This window comes from Prionailurus bengalensis, chromosome B1, assembly GCF_016509475.1.
Source record: "Prionailurus bengalensis isolate Pbe53 chromosome B1, Fcat_Pben_1.1_paternal_pri, whole genome shotgun sequence".
NCBI lineage: Eukaryota > Metazoa > Chordata > Mammalia > Carnivora > Felidae > Prionailurus > Prionailurus bengalensis.
In genome coordinates, this window is record NC_057344.1 from 31,870,048 (window position 1) to 31,897,441 (window position 27,394).

At 40.2% G+C, this 27,394-nt stretch overlaps 1 protein-coding gene across 2 annotated transcripts in view; it reads right to left on the minus strand.

The window, feature by feature from the left end:
* PPP2R2A (protein phosphatase 2 regulatory subunit Balpha) overlaps positions 1-17,656 on the minus strand; it is an 86,414-nt gene extending 68,758 nt beyond the window's left edge. The window contains exons 1-2 of one of the 2 annotated variants that reach the window (XM_043561348.1): positions 17,325-17,656; positions 15,387-15,461 (exon numbers count right to left, since the gene is read on the minus strand). In XM_043561348.1, coding sequence (XP_043417283.1) covers positions 15,387-15,461; positions 17,325-17,331 — 82 coding nt within the window. In that variant the 5' untranslated portion in view covers positions 17,332-17,656. Of the gene's footprint in view, positions 1-15,386; positions 15,465-17,324 lie in introns of those variants that run through there. The other variant, XM_043561357.1, reaches the window with a different exon arrangement.
* Between the last annotated feature and the right edge of the window lie 9,738 nt (positions 17,657-27,394).

The following is a 27,394-nucleotide window of genomic DNA, read 5'->3' on the forward strand; positions in this document are numbered from 1 at the left end:
CAAGAACAAACAAAAAACCACTTCATTTAGAAAAGACTTTCCCATCTACTCTAGACCCAAATTACTTCTTTGAGCTTCCATACAACTTTCACTAGCTATGATGATGGAAGGTGGGGGCGGGGTGGAGGGAAAGTTTACCTATTACAAATGAATACGAAAAGTACCCCCAAAGAACAATAAAGGACATGAACAGAACCTACATAGTTAAACATGCTCAAACAAATAAGCGGAAAAGATTTTATTGAATGGTATTATTGTGCTAGACGTTGTCAACAGGTTAGGAAATGGGTACTCCTATTCACTGCTGGAGGAAGAGAAAACCAACACCAACTTTCTTCTTTTTTTTTTTTTTTTTAAAGATGCCCAATATCACTTTTTATTTATTTTTTTTTAATTTTTTTTTTCAACGTTTATTTATTTTTGGGACAGAGAGAGACAGAGCATGAACGGGGGAGGGGCAGAGAGAGAGGGAGACACAGAATCGGAAACAGGCTCCAGGCTCTGAGCCATCAGCCCAGAGCCCGACGCGGGGCTCAAACTCCCGGACCGCGAGATCGTGACCTGGCTGAAGTCAGGCGCTTAACCGACTGCGCCACCCAGGCGCCCCCGACGCCAACTTTCTAAGGCAATTTGGTAATACATTACATAAGCCATAAAAAGGTCGTATCTTTTGACCGGCAGCTCCATTTCTAGAAACATACCCTAAAGTATTAAGATTCTCACAAAGATGTTCATCATAAATTTACAACAGCAAAAACTGTAGAAAACTAAAATGCCCAAATTAAGTACAAGAGCCATTTATCTTTCTAGATGTTAAATAGAAAAAAAGCATTATACAAAACTACACATGTAAAACAAGTTTTTAAAATATATATATTCACAGCAGTAAAAGGACAGATCTACACCAAAATGTTGAGATGTTATCTAAAAATGGTGAGATTATGTGTGATCTTATTATTTTTTTTGTTTACTTTATGGTAGTTCTAAAGTGAGAAGAACCAAGGCTCAACCACTGGCTTCCCCACTTACCACTGTGGCCTTGATCAAGTTACTTTGTCTAATCCTTGATTTCCTCATCTATAAAATAAAAATACCTATCCTCAGAGGCTGGCTGAGAAGATTAAATGATAATGCATGCAAAACAACAGTGATAGGCAGTTAGCTAAGTTTCTCGAGCGCTTATTTAAAATACATCAGACAGTTTATGTTTACATTCAGAGAATTATTTTTCCTTAAATAAAAATCCTTATTAATGTTAATAAATTACCACATAACAAGAATTTAATGAAACTGTATTCTCACCAAACTGAGCAGTGTAAAAACTGTCACATTTTGGCATTTGTACAATGTTAACAAAATTTCCAAGAAATTTGGTTGAGAATTAGAGATGGTAGACATAACAAGGAGCTAATGTATTTACCAAATAGTCAAAAAGACACATAAGGAGGGGGGAAAAAGGGACACATTTGGTCTTTAGGATCTAGCCTACTAATGTCTGGTTTAGTCCTAATTAAATAATCACCAAAAAAGGACCTAGTCACTACAGACATCATTAGGAACGGTAAGATCTAGATGGAAAAATACTCAAGGTCTAATTTAATGAGGGATAAGACACAGACTTCAGGTATCAATGAACCCAAATTGCTATTTAAAAAAAATTTTTTTTTAGTGTTTATCTTATTTTTGAGAGAGAGAGAGACAGAGTATGAGAAGCAGAGGGGCAGAGACAGAGAGGGAGACACAGAACCTGAGGCAGGCCGAGGCTCTGAGCTGTCAGCACAGATCCCAACATGGGGCTCAAACTCACAAACCATGAGATCATGACCTGGGTCAAAGTTAGCGCTCAACCGACTAAGCCACCCAAGTGCCCCCCCCCCATTGTTATTTTTAAAGATTTGGATATGTGAGACATTATTACTTTATTATTAGACATTGTTATTTCACAAATTTTACTCAGCTTTAAAATCTACTAATTGCACAGCTAGATGCACATCCCAAATATGTACAATCTTCTCAGCAACTCTTCAGTCTGAAGCTACAGAAACCTCATAGGACAGTTAAAAGAAAATGGTAGCTACCTGGCAATTTTTTTGATCCTAAGACAAGGCCTATAAACCTTGCATATCATGGATTTCTGGAACGTATTTTCCCACTTTCAAATCTGAAATGATGAACATGCTCTGTTAAAGTTAACAATTTGCAACTGCGAAACACTTCTGAAACACATAAAAAATTTTGACAGTATCTCTAGAGACACAGAACCTGGGAGAAGGGGGTTAAGAGGGAGACATACTTTCACTCTGTATCTCTTGCACTGTTTGGATTTACCATTTGTATGTGTAAACTAAAAAGTTTATTTACTATTATTCATTTGTCAGATTCAGTGCACAATTCAGCTTTTTTACTCTATTTACAAAACTGTGCAACCGTCATCACTATCTAATTTCAGAACATTTTCATTACCCCCTTAGAGAAACGCTGTACCCACGGCAGTCACATCATCCACCAGCCCTACCAACCACTCATCTACTTTCTGTCTCTATAGATTTGCCTCTTCTGGATATTTCATACAAATAGAATCATATAATATGCAGTCTTTTGTGACCAACTTCTTCATCTTAGCATAATGTTTTCAAAGTTCATCCAAGCTGCAGCACCTAACAGCATTTCGTTCCTTTCTATGGCTGCATAATACTCCATTGTATAGATACACCACCTTTGCTTTATGCATAGTCAGTAGATCGACATTTGGTTTGTTTCCACTTTTCTGCTATTATGACCAACGTTGCTATAAACATTGATGTAAAAGTTTTTGTGCACATATGTTTTCAATTCTCTTAAGTATATACCTAGGAACAGAATTACTGGGTTCTATGGTTAAATCTATGTTTAACGTTTTAAGGAATGCCCAAACTGTTAAAATGAAGGTCTTGAAACACACAGGAAAGACGGAAGAAAGAAAAGGCTTATACACTACCATGGACATTTAACTTGGAGAGATCTTCAAAGATACTCATGAGTAAATTCGATTCACAGCTATTTGAAATCACTGAAAGACATATTTAGGTCTTAGACTTGAGATCAAGATGATTCTTTCATTTAATTCCAAGAACAACTAAGTATTTGTACTACATCACCATCTCAACGTCAAAAAGCATGTCAACTGAGGGGTGCCTGGGTGGCTCAGTGTCCGACTCAACTCAGGTCATGATCTCACGGTTTTTGAGTCCAAGCCCTGCATTGGCCTCTGTGCTAACAAGGTTGGAGCCTGAAGCCTGCTTCAGATTCTGCTTCTCCCGCCCTCCCCCTCCCCCTCCCCCTGCTGGCCTGCATGTGGGCTCACGTGCTGTCTCTCTCTCAAAAATAAACTTTAAAAACAATGCCAACTTAGAAAAGGGAAAATAATTTCTTACAGCCCAACATTACCTGTAAATTTTTTACATAGGATTTGCAAAGGATCTCCCAGTAATGTCAACAGGTTAATAATACCAAAAGCCACAAAGTTATGGAAAAGGCTTATTTGAATAATTCTGACCCTCCTAATACACCTGAAGTGAAGGATCTGTTCTATTTCCTACACATTCTCTACAGCACTGGGCACTCAATATTACATATTCTTGTTCACTTGTGGATACTAACTAAGGTCTCACCTTAGCTCTCTACCCTTTCCCTATGAGAACAAAAGATTTAAATTTGTAATCAAATAGTTATTTTTAAAAACTGAACCACACAGAAGAAACATGGAAGCCTAAAAAGCAGAACAGTTTTACTGACTCAATCTTAGATTAACGACGCTCAACTCTGAGCTTCAGTGTCCTTGTGTACAAAATGGCAGTGTCTACCTCAAAGGTTGTTGTAAAAAATACAATCTTGATCATTCCTTGTCTACAACCCCAACCTCCAATCATTTAAAGAAAGTATTTCTGGAGCGCCTGGGTGGCTCGGTCAGTTGAGCGACCGACTTCGGCTCAGGCCATGATCTCAAGGTTTGTGAGTCCCAGCCCTGCATAGGGCTCTGTGCTGACAGCTCAGAGCCTGGAGCCTGTTTCGGATTCTCTGTCTCCCTCTCTTCTCTACCCCTCCCCCACTCATGCTCTGTCTCAGAAACAAACATAAAAAACAATTTTAAAGAAAGTATTTCTGTTGTTCCTTCCCATAGAACTCGAGCCATGTATAAAAAGACATCTATAAAAAAAGCACACACTAGCTAAGAGGTGGAAGCAACCTAAATGTCCATCAAGGTATGAATGGATAAACAAATGTGGTATTTACATACAATGGAGTATTATTAAACCTTAGAAAGGAAGGAAATCTTGTCACGTGCTACAACATGGATGAACTCTGAGGACATGAAGTTAAGCCAGTCACAAAAAGACAAATACTTTTTTGTCTTAGGATTCATTTGTAGGTTATCTAAGGTAGTCAAATTCATAGAAACAAAGTAAAATGGTGGATACCAGGGGCAGACAGGAGAATAGGGAAGTGTTAACAGGTCCAGTTTCAGTTTTGCAAGATGAAAAAGATCTAGAGAGTTTCACAATGATGTGAATAGTTAACACTACTCAAGTGTATGTTTAAAAATCGTTAGTAAGGTAAGCTTTGTTATGTGGTTTTTGTTATGTATTTTTAACAATAAAAATGCATTAAAATTAAAAGTAGCTTTTTATTTTATAGGCTAAAAAATATTCCGTTTGAAGAACTGGTTCTGCTGCTAGAAAAAAATTAATTCTCCTTTTATGTTAAGGGGGAGAAGCCTACCAGTTCCTATAATAACCATTTTTGCATGTTGCATCCCTAGATAAGGAATTATTTATTGCCTACAATAGCCTTTCTCTCTTGAAATAGAGTCTTCCCAATCAACGAGTCTATAAAAATGTACTAACTATTCCCCTTATGTTATCTTAGAAACACATCTATTCCAGACCCACAGAACTCTTACTTTGTGGTAAGCTGGAAAAAAGGAGACGAAAAGGTTCCACTTTCACACAAAGGAGACCTAAAGCTCTACAATGTCAGGTTCTATAAGTTAAAATTTTTCTGTATCTTTAGAAAATTTAAAAATATTTCTTACCAATCCCTTTTATCTACTTTGGTATCTCTCTTAATACAGGCTAATGAAGAATTTAGATTCCTTCTGAATGAAGTATAGAACAAGCAGCTGGTTCAAAACTCAATATAGTCCTCTAACAGTTTTCCCATGGTTATAGAGACAAGTTTTTGATTAAAAAAAAAAGAAATTAAGATGGAAACACACTAAAGTTGTCAAGTCCAGTACCTTAGAGAAGAGTCATCCCTCTAATATCATAGAAGAAACGGTAAGCACTGAAAGGATTCCTAAGAAAGAATACCCTCTTAACAGTCTAAAAGTTATCATTTCCATATAAAATATCCTCAACTCCTCCAAATTTCAGTAGGCATATAACCATAGGCAAAACCTGAATTAAAGCAAAGGTTCTTAAACACAGTCATTGGTCCATGAACCCCCACCCCCGAACTGTATAAAAGATATTATTCAAAGATTTCAGAAGAGAAAATCCCAGTTTTCTCCGAGGAAGTCAACCAAAAGAAACTAAAATTACAAATCTACAACTCCCGGTATAGTGGCTTATAGAAAAGCATTCAATCATGATTTGCCAAGGATTCTACATATGACATTGGCAAAGACCTAGATGACATTTCAATCAACTACTGCTAATATTAACTAAAAAATATATTATAAAAAATTAGTTTTCCTTTTTAATAAACCCAGCATTTGAACATGGAAGAGAAACTGGTGTAGCTAGTTTTAAAAGTCCTAAAGTTCTTTGACAAATGTTCTTTAAAGGGTAGAAAAAGAACCACAAAAGTACTGAAAATACTAAGCAATCAAGAGTTGATACTGAATTCTTAGAATGGGAAATTCAGCATCTATTTTAAAATAGACTTATGTTGTGCTTTCAAGTAAAATTTAAAGAAAACACCATTCCCTCTCTTTAGTAATAGAGTTGGTAAGTAGAAAGTTACCAAGGCAATTTTATGCCTTTCTTCCAAGAAAAAACAATACATCAAACTCCTACATGTTGGGCTCAGAATAAAACACAATGCCAAGGGCACCAACTCATTTCTAATAACCAGGCAGCAACCCAGAAATGGCACCATGCCAGGTTCTGAGGAACTCAGTAATCCTTCATTAAGTATTAATGTTAACAGGACCTGAACAGATAGTGGGAAGAGACCTCAAAAACTTTTAAAGCTGAAGTATTTTGGCAAATATGCACTAGTATGTAATCTTTGTAAGGGAGATTAAGTTTAAAAATAGATAATTTTAAAGTCCTAAAGGTATCCTTCCTTCACCAAGATCACCAGATTGAAAGAGCTTAAGCAGATCTAATTTGGTATCCAAAGAACAGCAAGGGAGTAGGCTGAAACAATATCAAGTCACAAGAAAGCTTTTATGGGAAAGCTTTGGACATTCATGCACAAAAGCAGCATGTTACTTTGATTACTTACCTAGTGGTCTGTGAGACTCTCTTAAAGCATCAATACAGTGAAATCTACTAACAGACTAAACCAACAACTGTCAGGTATTTCTGGGTGGCAGGATTTCCTTACAATTGAAATCTGAGGGTCCCCAAAGGCCTTTCAAATTTTAAAATATTTATCAATTTAAAAATATTAATGATAAGCCCTACACATTAACAAAAAAACAAAAACAAAAACAAAAAAAGAAAGAGATTTTATTTCCCCTGCTCCCCGAAAAATTAGTGAGAAGAATGGCACTGTTTTTACACTGCTGCAAATCTGGCTTAACAGAAGATGCCCGTTGTCTCTTGATTGTTTCTGCATTCAACACACCACAGTGTGTTGTGTTAGATGTATGAAGAAAATCCACGTTCATTCAAGTACGTAGTTGAAAAAGGAGTATTTCAATAGGCTTTTCAGGTAATCATGGTTATCCCTTTGATACTACACCACAACTGGACAAGCAGTAGTTTCTTAAAGGTTTGTGGAATCTGAAACCATATCAGCTGTCTGTTCCATTAAAATCCAATGCTGTGTCTTGCATTTTTACTCATGCGTCATTTTTTAACCTCACAAGCATTGGATATTTGGAAAACACTGATTCAGAGTTATACAGAGCTTCCAAATGTTGACACCTTTCATTACATAACATCAAAAATTGCAGTCACTAATATTACTACTGAACTTATCTGAAAATTCTTTGAGTATTGGGAAGTTATCCAACTCAGGGTGGCAGATACATGTCTTCCAATATTCTCATTTGTGCTTGAAAGCTCAAATTTTATCATGGGCAACAGATACTGTCCACTGAGGCAACAAATTCACTGTCCATTTGAGAAAATTTCTGCCGAATATCCAAGTCTGAATAATCATCACTTATTTGTCCATAGTTATTTCTAACAAAAATGTCCCATGAAAGCAGCAGCTAGTTCACCTTAAAACCCAAGTGACTGCACCAATGCTTTTCCTCCAGACAACCGCTGTGCTCTGGTCTGCAGTAGAAGTGCTTTGGTGTACCTTTCATTTTGTCACAAAGAATGTTTAACAGACATGTACTCAAGAGTCAGATTTAATAAAATTAGTTTTTACTGCATCATCAAAGACATTCATATGTAAAACTGGCATTTTTAAACTACTGGTACATGGTGAAGATCACCATGACTACTGGTACCATTTGGTGTCACGGCCTTGATTATGCCAAGGAACCGGCAGATTTACCCACATTGCTTTTGTACCACTGCTGCAAATGTCAACACAGTCAAAAAGGCAAGCATCATGTTATTATGAAAATAGTAGGGGTGCCTGGGTGGCGCAGTCGGTTGAGCGTCCGACTTCAGCCAGGTCACGATCTCGCGGTCTGTGAGTTCGAGCCCCGCGTCAGGCTCTGGGCTGATGGCTCAGAGCCTGGAGCCTGTTTCCGATTCTGTGTCTCCCTCTCTCTCTGCCCCTCCCCCGGTTCATGCTCTGTCTCTCTCTGTCCCAAAAATAAATAAACGTTGGAAAAAAAAATTAAAAAAAAAAAAAAAATAGTTTCCACTTCATAGACCTTCTGAAAGAGTTGAGAAGTCATCAGACCACACTCTAAAATAGCTGCTTTGACAATGGCGTGGACCTCTCTGATCAGAAAAATGCACATATGTACAAGTATACACAATATGTGACATACGACCTCAGAAGATTTAAAAAGCCCTTATAGCCCACTTATAGAACATCCTAGCTTAAAAATTCCATTAGGAAATCCAGAAAATCTCCAAATTGGATTTAATTACTTCAAAACAACGTCTACTGGACATTACAAACAACTCTGTTAAACAAGTCACATTCCAACAACCTCAAAACACCCTCATTTAAACTAAGAGAAATAGCAAGCTTTTAAATTAAAAAATTACATTACGGACATTAGAAGGGAAATTAAATTTGAAGTTAAGAATCCCAGTTCCATCACCTGCTCAAGAATACACAATTAATCTTCCTAGCCTAGTTTCCTCATCTATAATCTGGAAAAACAACATCTACTTATTTCAGTTTTGGTGAAGATTAATGAAATATATAAAGCAGCTAACATAGTACTTGGCACATAGTTAAGCACCCAATAAATGCTGACCACTGTGATTAAGATGACCAGGCCATCTCTTCCTCATGCTGATTATGTAGTGATAATAATCAAATTCAATTATTGATAAGAAATGTAATTTAAGTATCACCAAGACTTTCTCTTTACTACTACTAAAAAGGCACTTGTGGACCCTTGGTTACTAAATTGTATTTTCCATTATCACCTAAGGTAAAGAGATTATAGTTGAGATTAGCTAAAACATCTATGTCCAGGGCACTCACTTCCAAATGTCCCGTCTCTGTAAAGAGAGCTTTTCTACTATTCTTCCTTTCTAATCTTACATTCTAATAAACTTTTGCAAAAAAATAACAAAATAAAAAATAAATAAAACATTTATGTCCAACCATTCAATTTTCCTATTAACGACAAAAGAAACTTAAAATATATCTTTCCTCTTGCAACTCAACTAAGAAAATACGGATGTGCAAATACATAATATATGGGAATCTTTTTACTGACTTAATAACAAATTCTTTGCTTCAAACCACCTCTCATCATGCTGCTTATTCCACGATTTCTAGAATTTTAAAATTTAGTTCACTAAGAGTATCAGAACATACCTAAAGTTCAGCTCAGGTCAAGATCTCACGGTTTACAAGTTCCAGCCCCACACTGGGCTCTCTGCTGTCAGCTCAGAGCCTGCTTCAGATCCTCTGTCTACCTCTTTCTCTGCCCGCCACCACCCCACCCCCCAAAAATTAAAAACGAAACAAAACAAAAAACAAGGATACTGCCTAATGCTAGATAAATACAATCATTCACATTATTTAATGGGCAAATTTACGCTAAGTGATTTTACTGCATGAGCACAAGACTTCTATCAGTAGTAATGTGTGTTAAGGGCAAGGAGTATCACATGTGATCCAAGAATGTTAAATAAGGCCTTTCCTACGGGTCATTAGGTTTTGACATATAGCTTATGTGCCACTATTTTGAAATCCACACATATCAGGGTTCTACTATTTTTTCCTACTAATGGCCTTAGTGCCTAAATCTAACATGCATACTCCTCTAAGAAACACAGAACACAAATGATCTTAAATTGTTTACACTGTATGTAGCATTAGATATATGGAATGGATTTAAAAACATTAAATTTCATGTGGTATCTCAAAAATTGTTTTTCACAATTTTAGTTATATCTTCATTTGGGGAATACTTAGGCTCTACTATTGAATTTTTTCCCCCAAGAACCAGTCTGTAAGTCTAAGTCCTACCAAAAGTAAACAGGAAGCCAAGCGTTGAAAAGATGCTATGCCTGTGGATCCAAGTTTCATAAAAACAGGCATCGTGTAATAAACTCATATCCTAAAACAATTTCCTATAAAAAATTAAGAATGTCAAATACGGAAATGAGGAAAATTATACTCGCATTAAAATGATGTATATTTAAAATTACTATTTAATAGTTAACAATATTAACTATTAAATAATGAAAATTTACATTAAATTAAAATAACCATCTTGAATGGTTAACAATAGTCCCATATTTTTAACCAAAAATTACAGACTTCAGATTATCCACATGTATTTGAATGTTTAATATTTCCACAAGTAAAATTTAAGCAAATAACAGATTACCAGGTATTGCTACTGCAAAAAAAAAAATTAGGAAAAATTCCTTACTGTTTCACTTTAAATGATGATCTTGGTTTTTCTAATTTGTTTAACCAGATTTTAAAAATACAATCAGTGTTTCTATTACTAAATACAGAGGACTAGGAATGGATCAAGTGATGTATACATAGGACAGCATGCGCCATAGGTTGATGATGCCAGGTGGTGGGGGTTCAATATATATCTGAATGGTCATAACAATGTGAACCCTGACTTCTTTTTTTTTTAAATGTTTACTTTTGAGAGTGAGACAGGCAGAGCATGAGCAGAAGAGGGGCAGAGAGACAGAGGCAGGCACAGAATCCCAAGCAGGCTCCAGGCTCCAAGCTGTCAGCACAGAGCCAGACGTGAGGCTGGAACCCAGGAGCCGCAAAATCATGACCTGGGCTGAAGTTGGACTCTCAACCGACTGAGCCACCCAGGTGCCCCTGTGAGCACTGACTTCTTAACCCATAATATGTGCTATAACGTTGGGGTATGGGGGTGATAATGACAACAGCTTAATCTTCATCTACTAGAAAGTCAATTGGAAATGTCTAAAACTGATGAGAAATAGAAATATCATTTTATCCACAAAAATTAAGCACTAAGGAATACAACAACTAGAGGAGTTCAATTTAATTGCCTTCAGAAGGACGAGGGAGGATTAGAGAGTGGGTGAAGGTGGGGATGGCCAGTGTTCGCTCTAAACCCTTTTTAGAGTACAGTATTGATTTAAAAACACACACACACACACAAACATACACCTTTTTGGGTGAAATCTAACAAACACACACAAATCACAAATCAACAGAAAATGACCAGGATAATCAGTCAGTACAATCACCACCGAGGTCAAGACACTGTCTCCATGAGGCCTCCCCAGACCCTTTCAAGAACGACTCCCGTCCATCACTTAAAGGTAACCACCACATACTGGCTTTTACAGCAATTATTTTGTAGCTATTCTTCAAAGTTTTACCAGTTTAATATGTGTCTCTAAGGCTATGGTTTAGTGCTGAGTGTTTTTTGAGCTTTATATTAGTGGAACCAAAGAATATGTATAAATCTCTTCACTTTGGCTGAGGAGAAATTCTTAGTAACCTTTAAGGACAATTCCCCAGTTTTCACATTCTCCAACTCTTCCTTACTTACTGTAAGTGTCCAAATAATAACAGCTAAATCCTTTATAATACGCTTACTATGGGCCAGGTTTCTGTTTTTTGGATATTAACTCATTTAATCAACAAAACAACAGCCTAAGACAGATTTTACTGTGATCTTCATTTTAGAGAGAGGAAAACAGGCACAAAGAAGTGAGTTACCTTGCCCAAGATTACATAGCTAGTAAAGGACTGAGTAGGATTCGAACTATGTAGCCTAGATCTGGTGTCTATGTTACCTTTAGTCTCGTGAGAGAAAGTGGTCAGTGAAGGAAAATTTTCAAGTATAGATGATAAAATGTTACTACTACTACCACAAAGATTAAAATGAAAACTGCAGGACAGGAGACCATCTGAATGATAGAGATTTTAGTACCTCACCCTTCTCTCTGACAAGAAGCTACACCAAAGGTAAACCACTTAAAGTGCCCAAAAAGACCTATGCACAGAAGAAGTATCCCAAAAAGTGTCTACGTGGGCCAAAGGTCTATAAGAGTATCTGGTCAAACATTAAAATTCTTAGTTCTGCAATGTACATAATGAAAAAGTCTAAGCCTTGATTAAGTAGAGACTTCTTTCTAAATCAAGGCCCCCAAAGAGCCCAACATCTCACACAATTTAACTTCGCAGTAATAATGTTGAGCTGCTTCTTTTCTAAAACATCTTTCAGAAGTAACTAGACTACAGTATAAAGAACAACAGAAATCATCTAATCCAGTCTTGTCACCTTAAGGCTAAGCTTACTGGAACCCAGAGAAGCACTTATCCCAAGTGACATACACTAGTTTGTCACCAGGATAAAAGCCCAAGGTCTCCTGACTTCTTTCCATTACACAGCTGTAGAACATCAATCCAGTTACAAAGCCTGCTGAGTAAATACCTCTACGATTTCCAGAAGTATGTCTCAATCATCTTTTCACCCCATCTCTTTCCCCTTCAAAGCCTCCTAACACTCACATTCCCTCATTCAACAAATACTCAACACCTACTGTGTGCCAGGCATCGTTCTAAGCACAGAAGTTTGTATAGGACGTTCTGCACAGAGCACAAAGATGCATTAGTCCTGCACTAAGCTTACAGTATAACCGCAGAGGTTTAGGGTAAATTATAAATACAAAGTGCTATAAAGAAAGACTGTAAAAAATATTCCCCAAAAAGGAAGAGAAGTAAAAGAGTTACAAATGTGACTTGAAGGATTCTGATCAGCGATGAAGTATGGGAGGAGTGTCAGGCATTCCAAGGTGGGAAGAGCAAAAACAAAGACCCTAGATAGAGTAAGAGCGCACAAAATTTTTGTGAAGAACGGCATCCACTGAGCTGGATCATGAACCGCATCAGCAATGAACTGAGAGAAATAGGGGTCATACTGGTGACAGGTCTGGTACTCCAGGCTGAAATATTTGAATGTAACCCTGCAGATGCAGGGACCACTGAAGATTTCTGAGGAACGTAAAACTGGGATAGCATTTAAGATCAACTGAGAAGCAAAACAAAGGACGAGAAGCAGGAAATTTTTGGAAGTTTAGGAAATTTAGGAAGTTACTGCAACCTGAAAAGAAAGATACTGAGAACCTGAACTAAGCTGAAAGTGGGTATGGAAAGAAGATTAAAGCATTACAGAAGTAAAAATGGTATGCCATGACAGCTAACTGCACGTAGGAGGAAAGACAATTTGGAGCTTTTGATGGTAAAGAACTTCCAATGCATCATTAACAGAAAACAGGCAAGCCGAACTAAAGATTTAGCTAGATGTAACCTGTTTACAGATTACAGTCTAAACCAAAGGAGAAAACATATTAATCTTATTTTGGAAAAGCAAATCTTCCCTTAGTAACATAAACATGATACACTATGACATGTAAGCTGCCGTATGCAAAAATCCCCAAATTGACGGAGTATCATTTGAAAACTGGGTGCTTGTGATGCTTAATACACTAGCATACACATACGTGCTAGAGTAAGTCGTATTTTTATTAAAATGTACATACTAAGCCTCAACATGGTAAGATGATGGGGTTGTATGTTAAAGTATTATTTAACAACCTCAAAAGAAAATTATTTGATGAATCAATAGCAAAATACAGCTCCTAAGCATTAGGAGGAGAATTACAACTGATCCCATGATACATATCACAAACTATCATTTGATTCAGTTAGGTTAAGTTTGGAACCATCAATTTCTTCTAATTAAATAAAACTCATGTGGTCTTTCTGCCTACCATTTAACAAGTAAACTGCAAGCTCCTTCAGGGCAGGGTTTATGTTCCAGACACCTCGCAGCCCCAGTGCTCAACATTTAGGAAGCCCCCCAACAGATCTTTCATACAAAAATCAATGGCAGTCAACAAAAGAAGTTTTCTAGTATACACCACTCTCATAACTTGGTGCATATTACACAACAGCACAGAATGAATGGTCCAATATCCGACTGCCTACTATTCAACAGGTAATGGAATCACAAAATGAGTCACATATGGCTCCTCCCTTGAACTTAGGATCTCTCAAGTCAAACACCATAGGCTTCACCAGAAAACCTTGATTTGTACCATTTGTGTGACCATCAGTAACTCTCTTAACTAAAGCGTCTAATTTCTCATCTGAAAAACAGATGAGGACTCATCAGAAATGTGACAGGGCTCTGTAAAGTATCACAAATATAATGGATACCAGTTGGCTCCCCAAAGGACCCACCAAACTGATCAGACACTTCTTTGAGAAAGACGTGGGCACATGCAAATCCAAACCCTTCACTGGCTCAATACAAAGTCATCATCCTATCATCAAAGAAATCCTCAGAACAAACTGCACTGTAGGCAGTAGGTGAGAAACAGAATCTTAATAGGACAATACTGTTTCGAGAAAGATGATTTATAAACTTTCACTAGACAAATTTTTTTAAGTTTATTTATTTTGAGTGAGAGAGCGTGTGTGCGTGTGTGAGCATGAAAGGGGCGGGGCGGGGGGGGGGGATCCCAAGCAGGCTCCATGCTCTCAGCGCAGAGCCCCAACACAGGGCTCCATCACACAAACTGTGAGATCACAACCTGAGCCAAAACCAAGAGTCGGACGCTTAAATGAGCCACCCAGGTGCCCCTAGACATTTTTTTTTTCATTAAAAGTACATTTTAATTCATTTGAATTTTGTTCAAAAATTCCTACTGTAATTCAAGACAGGATACCTTTAAAATTCAAACTTTAAATACTATTTCTGAACAATGAAATAACACAAATACTTTATGGGAAATAATGCCTCCAGCACCTAAGACCACCTCAAATGAGTGCAGAACCCTAACGTTTCAAAATGTTAAGCTTTTGAAATACACTAAGAAATTTGGGAGAAGACTTAAATACTTCAACCGATCAAACCCAGCTTCTAACTGCACCACAATAAGCTCCCAGGAAGCCATGCTGTATATCCACAACACTGTTGTTTTCTTACCCACCTAAATTAAACCTTACAAGACAATAAAATGCATCATTTGAGTCAGCATTTCTTCACAGAATGTCAACCAACATCACGCTCTCAAAGTACACAAGTTAAAAAACAAAACAAAAGAAAACAAAACTAAAAATCTTCCTTCAAAAAAGATATTCATTTTTGAAAAATGTTTCCGAGCTCAATGCTGATACGTATTTCAACACAATTATCTAAAAATGATTTACAAACATGATGAAAATGCATCACCGTTTATTTGTACAAGAAATTTATACAGCCAGGAAACCTTTATGACACAAGCCTTAGATTTTTCTTGTGACGGTTTTAAATACATCATCATCCAGTGCTCCTTTCATTTAATAGAAATAAAAAATAATGATACAAGGTATTAATAAAAAAAAAAACCTGAAGACTATTTTCCAGAAAGATGACTTTAAAACTGTTCCCCCATTGCTTATGCAATAAACACAGTATGTTCTTAACCTGGAACAGACTCAGCTGCAAAGAAATCCTTCAGTAATCAAGATTTTGAAGATTCCATATTCAAACTTTGCATTATTAAATGCCTTCTTACCTTCTGCTACGTCATCATCTACTGCTCCTTTCACCTGAGAAAAACACCACTGAATATCATTCCCTCCTCCAGCTCCTGGAAAAAGAAAACATACCAATTAAAACTCAGTTCTGTTCATGTTTACTCTCGTAAACACAGAGATGGTATCCATGGTTGGCATGATACTAATAGCCTAGTGCTGCCCACACATACAACCACCAGCCCAGAGCATTAATTCGGAAGGTTAGTCTCCAATAGCTGGCACTGCATTTGAGGAGAGACAGAGATCCCAGGTATGAGATCATCTAAAGGCCATGTACTACCATTAACATTGCACATGTGTTCAAAACTTCCATTTTCCCTTCCCCTCAAAGACAGTAAAAGCCTTACAGTCACGCAAGACCTACCAGAGAAAAGTAAATACCACCAATTAGACAGTTTTCCTTTAAGCCTACAGAAGGGTTAATAAGGTTAAGCTACCATAAAACACGGAACGAAGAGAAAACTTCAGAAACATTACTGCCCGGGTGAGGAGTAATGATTCGTGTGAACCCAATCACCAGAGCACACACACAGCACACACAACACTCACCACCCATTTCTTTGCATTTCATTACCAGCACATCACGGGCTCCAGACAGGAAAAGAAACCGAAATAAATGCTCAAGAGCCTGTCAGAGGAAGCTTGTCTTGCCTCCCTCCACCTTATCCCTCAGAGTCCAAAGGACCTTGCAAACAGTTTTGCTCGTTTGTCATCATCTTGTGCAAAACAATTTCAATTTCACTTACTCGACAAGGCCAAAGGAGCAACTTGTTTACAGCAAACCCTAAGTCAATCCAACATGTTAACTTTTTTAAAGGTTTGATTATTTAAAGATTATCTAAATATTAGAAAACGCATGGAGAATTGGTTTAGTTCCTCAATATTTCTATTTCACTTCCAAGCACTAAGAAGGAAATGCCCTGGCTCTATGAAGGAAGAAATTGAATCAAGAACTAGAATTGGTTCTACTAGAAGCAGGAAGATACTCGGCAACATCAAAATGTATAAAGATAATCCTCAAAGCAATCACCTTTTCCTTCCTTCACCATCATTCCTTGCTAAATATTCCAAGCCGGTTTTCTCCATGCATCCTTCCCACCCCCCCCCCCCAAGCTTTTACCTAAATCAATCCCCTTGGCTATTTATATCGCTGAACTCCACAACTATTTTAACTAACTCCACGAAACCCTTTTGGGAAAAGGACATCTGCACAAAAACTAACATACAAAACGGAAAGTTTAAATCACATTTTTCATGCAACTTGGTGGATTAACAAGGCCTTGCACTCTTTGGACACGAAGGGTAAGAAACGAAAGGGAGCTGGTTCGAGACAAAAAATAAAGGTTCATGGTCTCAAAAATACATGTATCCACAGTGGGGAAAAAATACACATAGGTCCCCATTGTATTTTAACTTGTAAGGCACTCTTCCCTCTCAGTACAAAATACGTTAGTATAAACACCCAAGAAGGCTTGCAGCAGGAAAAAAAAAATTGGAATTATATGGAGAAAGATCCGTATAAAAAGCTCGGGGCGGGGGGGGGGGAGGGGGGGGAAAGGACGGGGAGGAGACGGTGGGGGGAGCAGAGGTTACACCGGGTCCAAAGGAGTAGGAACAAATCTGCACTCGCCCCCACCCCGCCCCACCCACGCCTTACCCCTCGGCTCGCCAGCACACACCCCACCCCCACCCATGCCAAGGTTCCAGCCCTCGTTTAAAAAGCCATTTAGGTATCACTGCCGCCCCCCGCCTCAACAAACCCTCCCCACCCCACCCCCCCCCCACTTGACCAATTCCCTGAAATCCAAGGGGCGCCCCGTGGCTCTACGCGAGGCACAGACGGTCGCTAGGGGGTGATGGAGGGAGGAGGAAGGAAGCGGTGCCTTGTCAGTGGACGAGGGTGATTTCTCCTTTACCTGCCATGTTGCGCTGCAAATGGTGACCCTGCTGGGTTCCTCGGGGTCGCCGCTTCCTGAACTCACCCCCCTCACCTGGGGATGGGGGGGTAGGGAGGGCGGATGGCGGCGGATGGCACCTGTGGGGGGAGAGGGCGGGGGTCGGGGAAGAAGGAAGGAGGGGCGGGCAGACCAGTCAGGAGGATGGTGGATTTCACTCTGGGGCTTCCCCGCTCTCTCTCCTTCTCCAGCAGTGGCGGCGGCAGCTACGACAGGGACGGCGGCGGCGGCGGCAGGGGCAGGCGACTCTACTTTCAAAATGGCGCCGGCTGGCCTGGCCAGTGACGTCACCCAGGGGCGGAGCGGCCGGGCCGGGCCCGAGGGGCGGGGCGGGGCGGGGCGGGGCGAGGGCCGGGGCGGAGACCAGAGGGGGCGGGGCGGGGAGCGGCCGGCCCGGCTCCTGGCTCCCGCCCCTTCCTTCTCCGCCCCGCGCTGCGCCGGGGCGGCCTGGCCTTCGCCGCGCCCTGGTGCGCGAGCTGCTGGTCTGGTGTCTTGCCGTGCTCGTCCTGCCCTCTGTCCCTGGCCCAGTCCGCTGTCCCGCGCACATCAGTGTCCCAAACCCTCGCGTCTGTGCGTGGATTCCCGGGCGGGCTCAGCCGTGCGGTTACCGTGCTCGCTCGCGGTGGATTCGCGGGATCCTGTGTCTTTGAGCATACTGTGTTTCTACTCAAAATAGTGACACTGGCCGATGAAATAAAAGACCGGGGTGGGGGGAGGGGGGTGTGTGCAGACTTGCGGCTCGGCCAGGGGAACAGTTCCTGGGTCCGAGAAAGACGCAGCTGGGCTGGTTCCATCTGGGTGAAATAAATTACCTTCTGATGGGCCCTGGCAACTGAGGCAAGAGCCCTTGGCGACTGAAAGCGGTTCAGTGTTTTCTGAACAGAAAACTGAGTTTGCTAGTAGCAGAACATGGCCGAAAAAAGCGGCCCAGGTCTGCCCTGCCGAAAAAGTGGAAGCGGTGGTTGAGGAAAGAACTGGGCCCCGAAGCCAGGCTGCCAAATGGTGAGGCTGTGATGAGATGCGGGTAACAATCCTACCTCATAGGATTGTTTCTAAGATTAAATGACTTAGAATACGTGATAAATGTTTGCTGCTGTTATTATTAGATTTGTATTGAAAGCATCTCCAATAGTTAAGAGGTATAAGGAAAACGACCAGGAAACACTTGTCATCAGCCAAAAGGAGATGTATATGTACGTCATTGAAAGATGCATTAATGATGCACTCACTATTAGCTGGACACTTTGCAGATCTCCCTTAATCCCCACGATGCTCCTAGGAGACAGATCTCTACTTTGCACGTGAAAAATATCTGTAAAAATATCCAGAATTTGACCTTAAGGCTGAAAGGAGTGGTCAGGCATTGAGAGACCAAGGGGAAGTTTTATAATTATTTACACCTTCTCTCCATTATCTCCACTCTCTACCTTGTTCTTGATTTCCAGAACAGTTCAGTTTTAAAATAAGTCTCAAAATGTCTCCACTCAAAAAAGCTGTACCATTGTATTATTATTCCTCCATTGCTATGTTAGTATTTCTCACTTAACCAAAGAACAAACCCAAACTAAAAATCCACCCTGTAGTTTCATCTTTCAGCTACCTGTACAAACAGGTACAAAACTTTAATGCACTGTGCTGTATGTACTTCTATTTTGGCTGATTTTGTAAGTGCATTTCTCTGCATCTGCCTTTTATGACTTGTTTTCCTTTTTACGTTCTCTGCCCTTGTTTAATAATTCAATCCTAGGCTCTCCAGTGAGCCTCAATCAGAACTAAGAGGGAGAGACAAAGAGAGAATGAGGGACTAGACCAATAAACCAGAGGATTGGAACCCCTATACATAAGCCATTTTCTTCAGTTTTTGTCACGTGTAAGATTGGTATATTCACACTTCCTGAAAAATGATTTGGTCTACATAAACGATCTGTTCTTCTGGGAAGCCGGTAAGGCTTGCCTGGAAACTGAGATAATTACAACAAGTTCATATAGCACTATGTGCTGGGTACTGTTCTAAGAACATTGTATGGAATCTTGGGACAAGCTGAGATGGGCCCAGTAATCAAGGATCAGTGACCCTAAGCAGTAATTTCAGCAGGCCACAAGCTGCCTCCCTTTCTTCTGAATGGCTCTTGGGAAGAGAAGCCCAAATACCTATTAGCCCAAAGACAAGGGTTGCTACTGTAGTAGGGCTCTGTCCCTACCATTTCATGAAAAGGCACCAAGGTCACTAATGATCTTCCAATGGTTCACTTTGGTTTTCTCGTTCTCTGCTTCCCAGCAGCATTTGAAACCACTAGCCATCCCATGCTTTTTTGAGACCCTTTTTTGCGTGTTACAGGATTGGTTTACCTCCAGTCTCTCTATACACCCCTTTCAGGGTGCTAGCTCCTTCTCCCAGACCAGCCTCTAAATGTTAGGACGATATGTCTTCCTGGTCTCTGCCCTGCATATGCTTCTCTGTCCCAGGCAACTTCATCGAGTATTTATAGGTGTAAATACCATGTATATACCAGTCCCTGCCAAATCTAGATCTCCAGCGCTGTCCCCACCCTGAAACTGCAGACACACACTTCTACCTGCCTGCTTGACATTTCTACAGATGTCTAATAAGCACTTCAAATAAGCACTGGCAGAACATAAGTCTTGATTCCATGTCTTCTTCATATCTAGGATGATGCTAGTTTTCCCCTGGAATGTCACCATCTACTCACCACACCCCTGCCTCAACAGTCCCACTTACCCATCTCTCTTTCCTTCCTCAGCCAGCAAAACTCTTTCTGATTCTTTAAAAACCAATTCAGATGTAACTGCCTTCAGAAAGCTTTCTCTGATATGTTCCCTCATTCCCTACCTTCTCAAATAGTTTCATAAAATCGAATGTACTTCTCTCTTACGAGATCATGTTAAAATTATCTAAATACGTGTCTGTTACTAGACTGAGTTCTTTGAGGTAGGAAATATGTCTTATTCATCTCCATATCACCAACCACCTAATTTATTGGATTAACCAATGAATGAATAAATCTCCCTGGCTTGGGAAGGAAACCACTGAAGTGTCGCCTCCTTAAAGCTTACTGTGTTGTGGGGTGCCTGCCTGGGTGGCTTGGTCGGTTAAACATCCGACTTCGGCTCAGGTCATGATCTCGCAGTCCGTGAGTTCGAGCCCCGCATCGGGCTCTGTGCTGACAGCTCAGAGCCTGGAGCCTGTTTCCGATTCTGTGTCTCCCTCTCTCTGTGACCCTCCCCCGTTCATGCTCTGTCTCTCTCTGTCTCAAAAATAAATAAACGTTTAAAAAAAAATTTAAAAAAAAAGCTTACTATGTCGTGAAGGTTTTCACTCACCCTTCCTGACCCAGGAAATAAAAGGCATTTTACACATTATCTTGGTCATTCGGATCTATATCTGTTAAGCATGGTTGGTTAAATATGTAAGTTGTTTATAGATAGATTCATCCCAACTACTTCGAACTGGTCCTTTGTCCCTGAATACATATCATCCAAGAGAATCCCATAGGACATCATTCCCTCATCCACATGATCCACACACATTCACGTAAACATTTTTTCATGTAAGCCCCTCGCCAGAACTTCAACACCTAACCGTGTGTAAGATGCACAAAATAATAGTTCCCTGCAAAACTGAGTTCAGCCTAGGAACACCAAGAGGAAAACTCTCCCTGGTAAGGTCCTGGAGAATCTATGAGTCTCGGAGGTGTTTTGTTTCAAATCTAAGCTGAGAGGTACTAAGGACACCCACAATCTCAACAAAGAAAGGAGCTAATGGGATCTTGCAAGCTGGCTTTTTAAAGAATTTTATAGAATGAGGGGAGAATCACTTGAAAGTTGTGTGTTTCCTTGGAGTTAAGATGAATACAAACTCTCCTCCACACTAAATGAGAAGTTCAGATGCTTCTCTCCTCTAGGCAGTTAGAATTAGGGGTGTCTCGGGACATCTGGGTGGCTCAGTTGGTTAAGCATCCGGCTCTTGATTTCAAGTCAGGTCATGGTCTCACAGTTTGTGGGTTTGAGCCCCACACTGGGCTCCACGCTAACGGTGTGCAGAGCCTGCTTGGGATTCTCTTTCTCCCTCTGTCTCTGCCCCTCCCCTGCTGGCATGCCCTCGAATGCTCTCTCACTCTAAAAGTAAATAACTTAAAAAAAAATTAAAAAAAGATTATCTCTCTGCTCCTCCCCCTTTCTCTCTTTCTCTCAAAAAAAAAAAAAAAAAAAAATTAGAGGTATCTAGGAAGGACCATGAACTCAAGGGTAAAAAGAGAGTGATACAATTTAAAATTTTGACAAACTACTTACAGCCATGCTTTCTAACATGGAATATGCTCAAAGGCTTTATAGGGAAAATTATAAGCAGATGTCAGCTTTTTACGTACTTCCTTAATATCTACAAATTTGGCCTACAAGGCAGTTTTCCAAAACCCTGCATAGTCTAGACTGTATTGACAATTCAGGCCACAATGTTCAAGGTATAGTATGCACTATCAAATCATGAAAATATCCTACACTAGCAGGTGTTCAAAAATAACAATAGTGAAGCCACCAGGAGGATTATTATGTAGCCAAATGTTCGTAAAACCAGAGGAAGTTGCTTATGCTTTAGGAACAGGATACAAAATACAGATACAATATGATCACATTTGTACAACAAACATACACAAAATACATAGAGCTGAAAAAGACAGGAAGGAAATGTACTAAGGTGTTCACCAGAAATGTCTCCAGGCAGCGGCAAACTGGCAATTTTTTTTTTCTTCTTTGACATTCGTGTTTCTCCAAATTGTCTATAATCAGTATATATTAAGGGAAAGAATAAACTGAATTTAAAAAGTCCTTTAAAAGTCCACTCTACTGCTGGTATAAGAACCTGATGATAAAATCTATGTTATAGGTTTTCCACATTAAAGGAAAAGTTGTAGTCCATTATAGCTGTGTTCACAGATATGATTTAATTCACGGTTCAACCATAAAACAGAGAAATAGTTTCTTTTCGTCTCTTAATAGTGTGAATATTTAAAGATGAAAAAAAGATCTTCATGAGTAACCTCATGTCACTAACCTTGAGTTTGTAAATTGCAACCGAAAATGTTGTTTTATGCTTTTGTTGGAGATACAGTCTATAGATATATAGCTGAATATCTCTTCGATATGGATGCAAACTCTGTGAAATTAAACATTATCTCTGAAATCTATTTTCAGTATTGCTTATTAGATGATCATAAATGCTCTGCAATGTTGACAAACTATTATCCAAATGGCCTGTTTGTTTGAAGTATAAGTCTACTTCTATGCTGCCGACTTTTTAGGTGGCATTTGAGTTTAGCTATGACACTAGTATGTGTTTTATGCCCAAATAACAGAAACATATGGACCCAACACGGGAAGGAACTTTAGGGATTAACTAGTTCAATCCTCACAATGGATGAACTCCCTATTCAACAGGCCCTCCAGTGTTCGTTCAGCCTTTGCTTAAAAATGTCCAGTTAATCAAGAACTAAGATCTATTCTGATTTTAGACAGCTATACCCACTAAGTAATTCACCCCTATATTGTATAGAAATGCACTTCATGGCAACTTTATTCTATAGACCCAGGTTCTCCCATCTGGGACATCTTTAACATGAATATGAAGGTCATCTGGATATTGGAATATAACTATGTTTCCCAAATGTTCTCTTCTCTACAATAATCACTCTAGCTTCCTTAAAGCTTCCTTCCTTGACCCAGCTTTGATCTATGTATCAATACATTATCTCATTCAATATCCTATTCAATATCCTAGACTATTCATATAGTCATGTTTTCCATTTTTTTCCCAAAGGGGGTCATATTTTAAATTTTATTTATTTTTTTAATTTTTTTTCAACGTTTATTTATTTTGGGGACAGAGAGAGACAGAGCATGAACGGGCGAGGGGCAGAGAGAGAGGGAGACACAGAATCGGAAACAGGCTCCAGGCTCTGAGCCATCAGCCCAGAGCCCGACGCGGGGCTCGAACTCAGGGACTGCGAGATCGTGACCTGGCTGAAGTCGGCCACTTAACCGACTGCGCCACCCAGGCGCCCCTAAATTTTAAATAAAATAGGCAAACAAGCTTCCAGGTGAATCTGATAGGTAGTCAAATTTGAGAATCACTGATTTAGTATACTACAGATTGGACTGACATGCCATAAATTGTCTGATTGAAGTCATCAATAACAAATGTTGAGAGACGGGATACTTAAGCATACCCACAAGGCAGTGTTTTTCAATCTATTTTCCATGAAATATTAAGTACTCTGTGGGGAAAAAATGATTCTACCAGTCAAAAAAGTTGGGGAACACTAGGTATAAAAGGGTTCTTTACTATGTAATGTTTAAATGTACATTGTGAATACGCAGCAAATGAAATCTAACATGAAACATTCCCCAAGCTTATGGGACAAAAATCATTGAGCCACAAACCAGCATTATCATTCTACAGTTAAGTATTCACTTGAATGGAGAAGGACCTAAACCCACATTTCTCCATTTTTTTTTCATAAATAAAAAAATATTTCACTGCTCTTCCTTTCTCTTTTTATCTTTCCCTAAAGATGCTCTGATGTTCTTTCGCTCATTGGCAATGGTGTGTTGGAGCCTCTCATATTGTCTCTCAAGAGCTAGTTGTTAAATTTTTAGGAATTTTGTGAGCCGGTTGTTAAAAACCAGACATTATTAAAAAAGAAAAATTGTAAACTGACAATCAAATTATTCATATTATATTCTTTTTTTTTTAATTTTTTTTTTCAACATTTATTTATTTTTGGGACAGAGAGAGACAGAGCATGAACGGGGGAGGGGCAGAGAGAGAGGGAGACACAGAATCGGAAACAGCCTCCAGGCTCTGAGCCATCAGCCCAGAGCCCGACGCGGGGCTCGAACTCACGGACCGCGAGATCGTGACCTGGCTGAAGTCGGATGCTTAACCGACTGCGCCACCCAGGCTCCCCTCAAATTATTCGTATTATAAACAAAGATAATAAAACACTCATCACTTCCTAATCATCTTGTCATTTTACTATTTTCTATGCTTTGGAGGTTATTTACATCTATTGTACCTGTGGGATAGAAATTGGGCATGATGAAACTATACCTCAGAAAGCAGCAAATGCTAGAAAGTAGCTCACCTCCCCATACTCCTTAAACCCCTTCCCCCCCACCCACCCCCGCCAGAAGGCTGGTGATGAGATGTTTATTAGCACATCACCACTCACAGATTCAGTGACTTTCACATAAGTAAATGTCTTTTTCTGTTGTTGAGATGGCAAAACAATGATGTTAGAATAAGTGTAGTCATGACTGATGGCCAACCAACATCAAAAGAAATCTATGCTCACACGTAAAGGCTGTTTTTGAGTTGCGATAAAGATCGATCTGGACATGCCAGAAGCTGTTCCATATTCATTTCTCACCACACTGTCAGTTAGGGATCGCTCCTGTATTTCTTTCCAGAAGTCAGCTCACAACTCTGCCGCGATGTTTGGTAATGCACTTTGGGGCTTAAGCCGTTGTTTCTGTGCTTTAACCTCATACGTCCAGCATATGAGGTGTATTGTATCTTGCCATCACCCACTGCCTGCTCATTTCTAGCTCAAGGCATTCTGCACCAAGTGATGAGAACCCCTTCGGTGCGAATACTTCTTCTAGGCCTCCTGGCTGGACATCCCGCACTGTCCTTCATTATTCCTCTGGACTCATTGACAACAGTGATGAAACAGTACTCCATGAGTCCTTATCACACACCTTTCCTCCTTCACATACATTCTTAGCCTGGAACATTCGACCTGAAATATCAAATCCTTTGATGTGCCTCCACCAGACCTTCTATTCATCAGTTTTGCATTAGCTATTCAGATAAACTATTGGGTCTGAGTATATGCAAGGACCTAGGATTCTTCTCATATTGATGACTGGACCCTGCTCTGCTGTATCCAAGTCTGGTCCATGTTGTTTCCAGGCCCCTCCGAACGAGAAAGAGTTTGTCACTCAGCCATTCAGAAAATAGCCTTCGATATTGACACACACCTCGCAGTGTCTTGCCTTTAACGCACTTCTGAATTCGAAGCCTGGTCCAACATTGAGTCTGCCTGGGAACCCTGGAAGTCCCTGAAGAGTATGGGGGAAAGCGTATGCGGGTCTTCCTGTGTTCACCTCCCAAATTTTTGAGTGAGCCAAAGGTCTGCTCGTTTCAGTGTTTACCGTAATTCAGGCTTCATACCTCATGTTATGATTCATGGCAATGAGATCAACAATAGATTTCTGCATTCGGACAGTACGTTAGCTTTATTTATAACGTCGTGTACGTTACCTCGAAGACCTTCACGACATAGATGAGGACACTGGGTTTCTAAGAGGTTAAGGTGTTCGTTATTAAATGCTGGTAGCTTCCTTGAGGTCACCCGGGCTAGTCAGTGGAGAGTCTGGGAGCTAGAAACTAGTTTCTGGCTCTCAGTCCACTCAGTAGAGTGCTCCTTCCATTTTCCCAGGAAACTACTGTTTATCTTGGTCACATATCTTGACCCAGAGCACTTAGAGGACATAAGTCCTCAAACACACACATTTAAAAAAATTTTTTTTTTAAGTTTATTTATTTTTAACAGGGACAGATAGCGAGCATGAGCTGGGGAGGGGCAGAGAGAGAGAGAGGAAGACACAGACTCCGAAGCAGGCTCCAGGCTCCAAGCTATCAGCACAGAGCCTGATGCGGGGCTCGAACTCACAAACCATGAGATCATGACCTGGGCCGAAGTCGGATGCTTAACCGACTGAGCCACCCAGGCGCCCCCTCAAACACACACATTTTAAAAACAATCAAACTACAGCTGGCTGGGTAAAAATTCCTTGGGGATGAAACATAGAAACCCATCTATGAAGCCCCCTACATGTGGCCCGGTATGACCGTATCGCTCCTCCTTAGATAGACTCCTACCCCCGAAAAAGGTTATGTATGCTTCCGCAAACACTTGAAGACAGCTTTGGAGAAAATTGAAAGCTTAATGAATCAAATCCAGCTCATACTTAATAGACCTGCAAAAACCTCTCTGACATGGTATGTTGGTAGCTTTGCAATAAAAATTTAAATTTAATAACTTCTTAATTTGGAAGGCAATAAAGCTACAACAGAAGTTAAACTTCAAAATTGCTTTCAGCGAGGGAAACGAGATAAGACGCCACTCGGCGAATGCTCTTTGAGGCACCCACCTCCATGATTTTTTTTTTTTTAATTTTTTTTTTAACGTTTATTTATTTTGAGACAGAGAGAGACAGAGCATGAATGGGGGAGGGTCAGAGAGAGAGAAGGAGACACGGAATCTGAAACAGGCTCCAGTCTCTGAGCTGTCAGCACAGAGCCCATCGTGGGGCTCGAACTCACAGACCGCGAGATCACGACCCGAGCCGAAGTCGGACGCTCACCGGACTGAGCCACCCAGGCGCCCCTCTGTGATTTAACCTCCTCCACCTCAGCCGTCTCCGTCAAGGTGCAGAAGGAAAAATGTGCGATTCTTTTGAAGGTCACGTGAGAATGCTATTCAGTGTCCCGCCTAAGTTCCCTGCCAGAGTCCTTTCCAACCTGAGAAGACTTCTCTCCAACGCAGGTATCTACCTCCACAAATAAGCCTGTCTAATCACTGGAGGCTTCACGGTCCCAAGCAAATCATCCGAGGGAAAATACAGCTTGTGTTTGAAGAAGGAGGCTCCTAAAAATCAAGACAACACGAGCAGGTAGTGACAGTGCCATCAAAGTTGGGAGACAGGTCCTCAGCTAAAATCCTGTTATATCCAGGAATAAATGGGCTTAAGCTGCATCCACATAGCAAAAGTCTACAGTAACAGCAAACTGAGGGGTACCAGTGGTTGGCAAGCCACTAAGCATCAAGATCACTGTGGGCACCGTGGTGACTCAGTTGAGCGTCTGACTCTTGATTTCAGCTCAGGTCATGATCCCAGGGTGGCGGGATCACGCCCAGATCCAGCCCAGGTCCGCGCTGAGTGTGGAG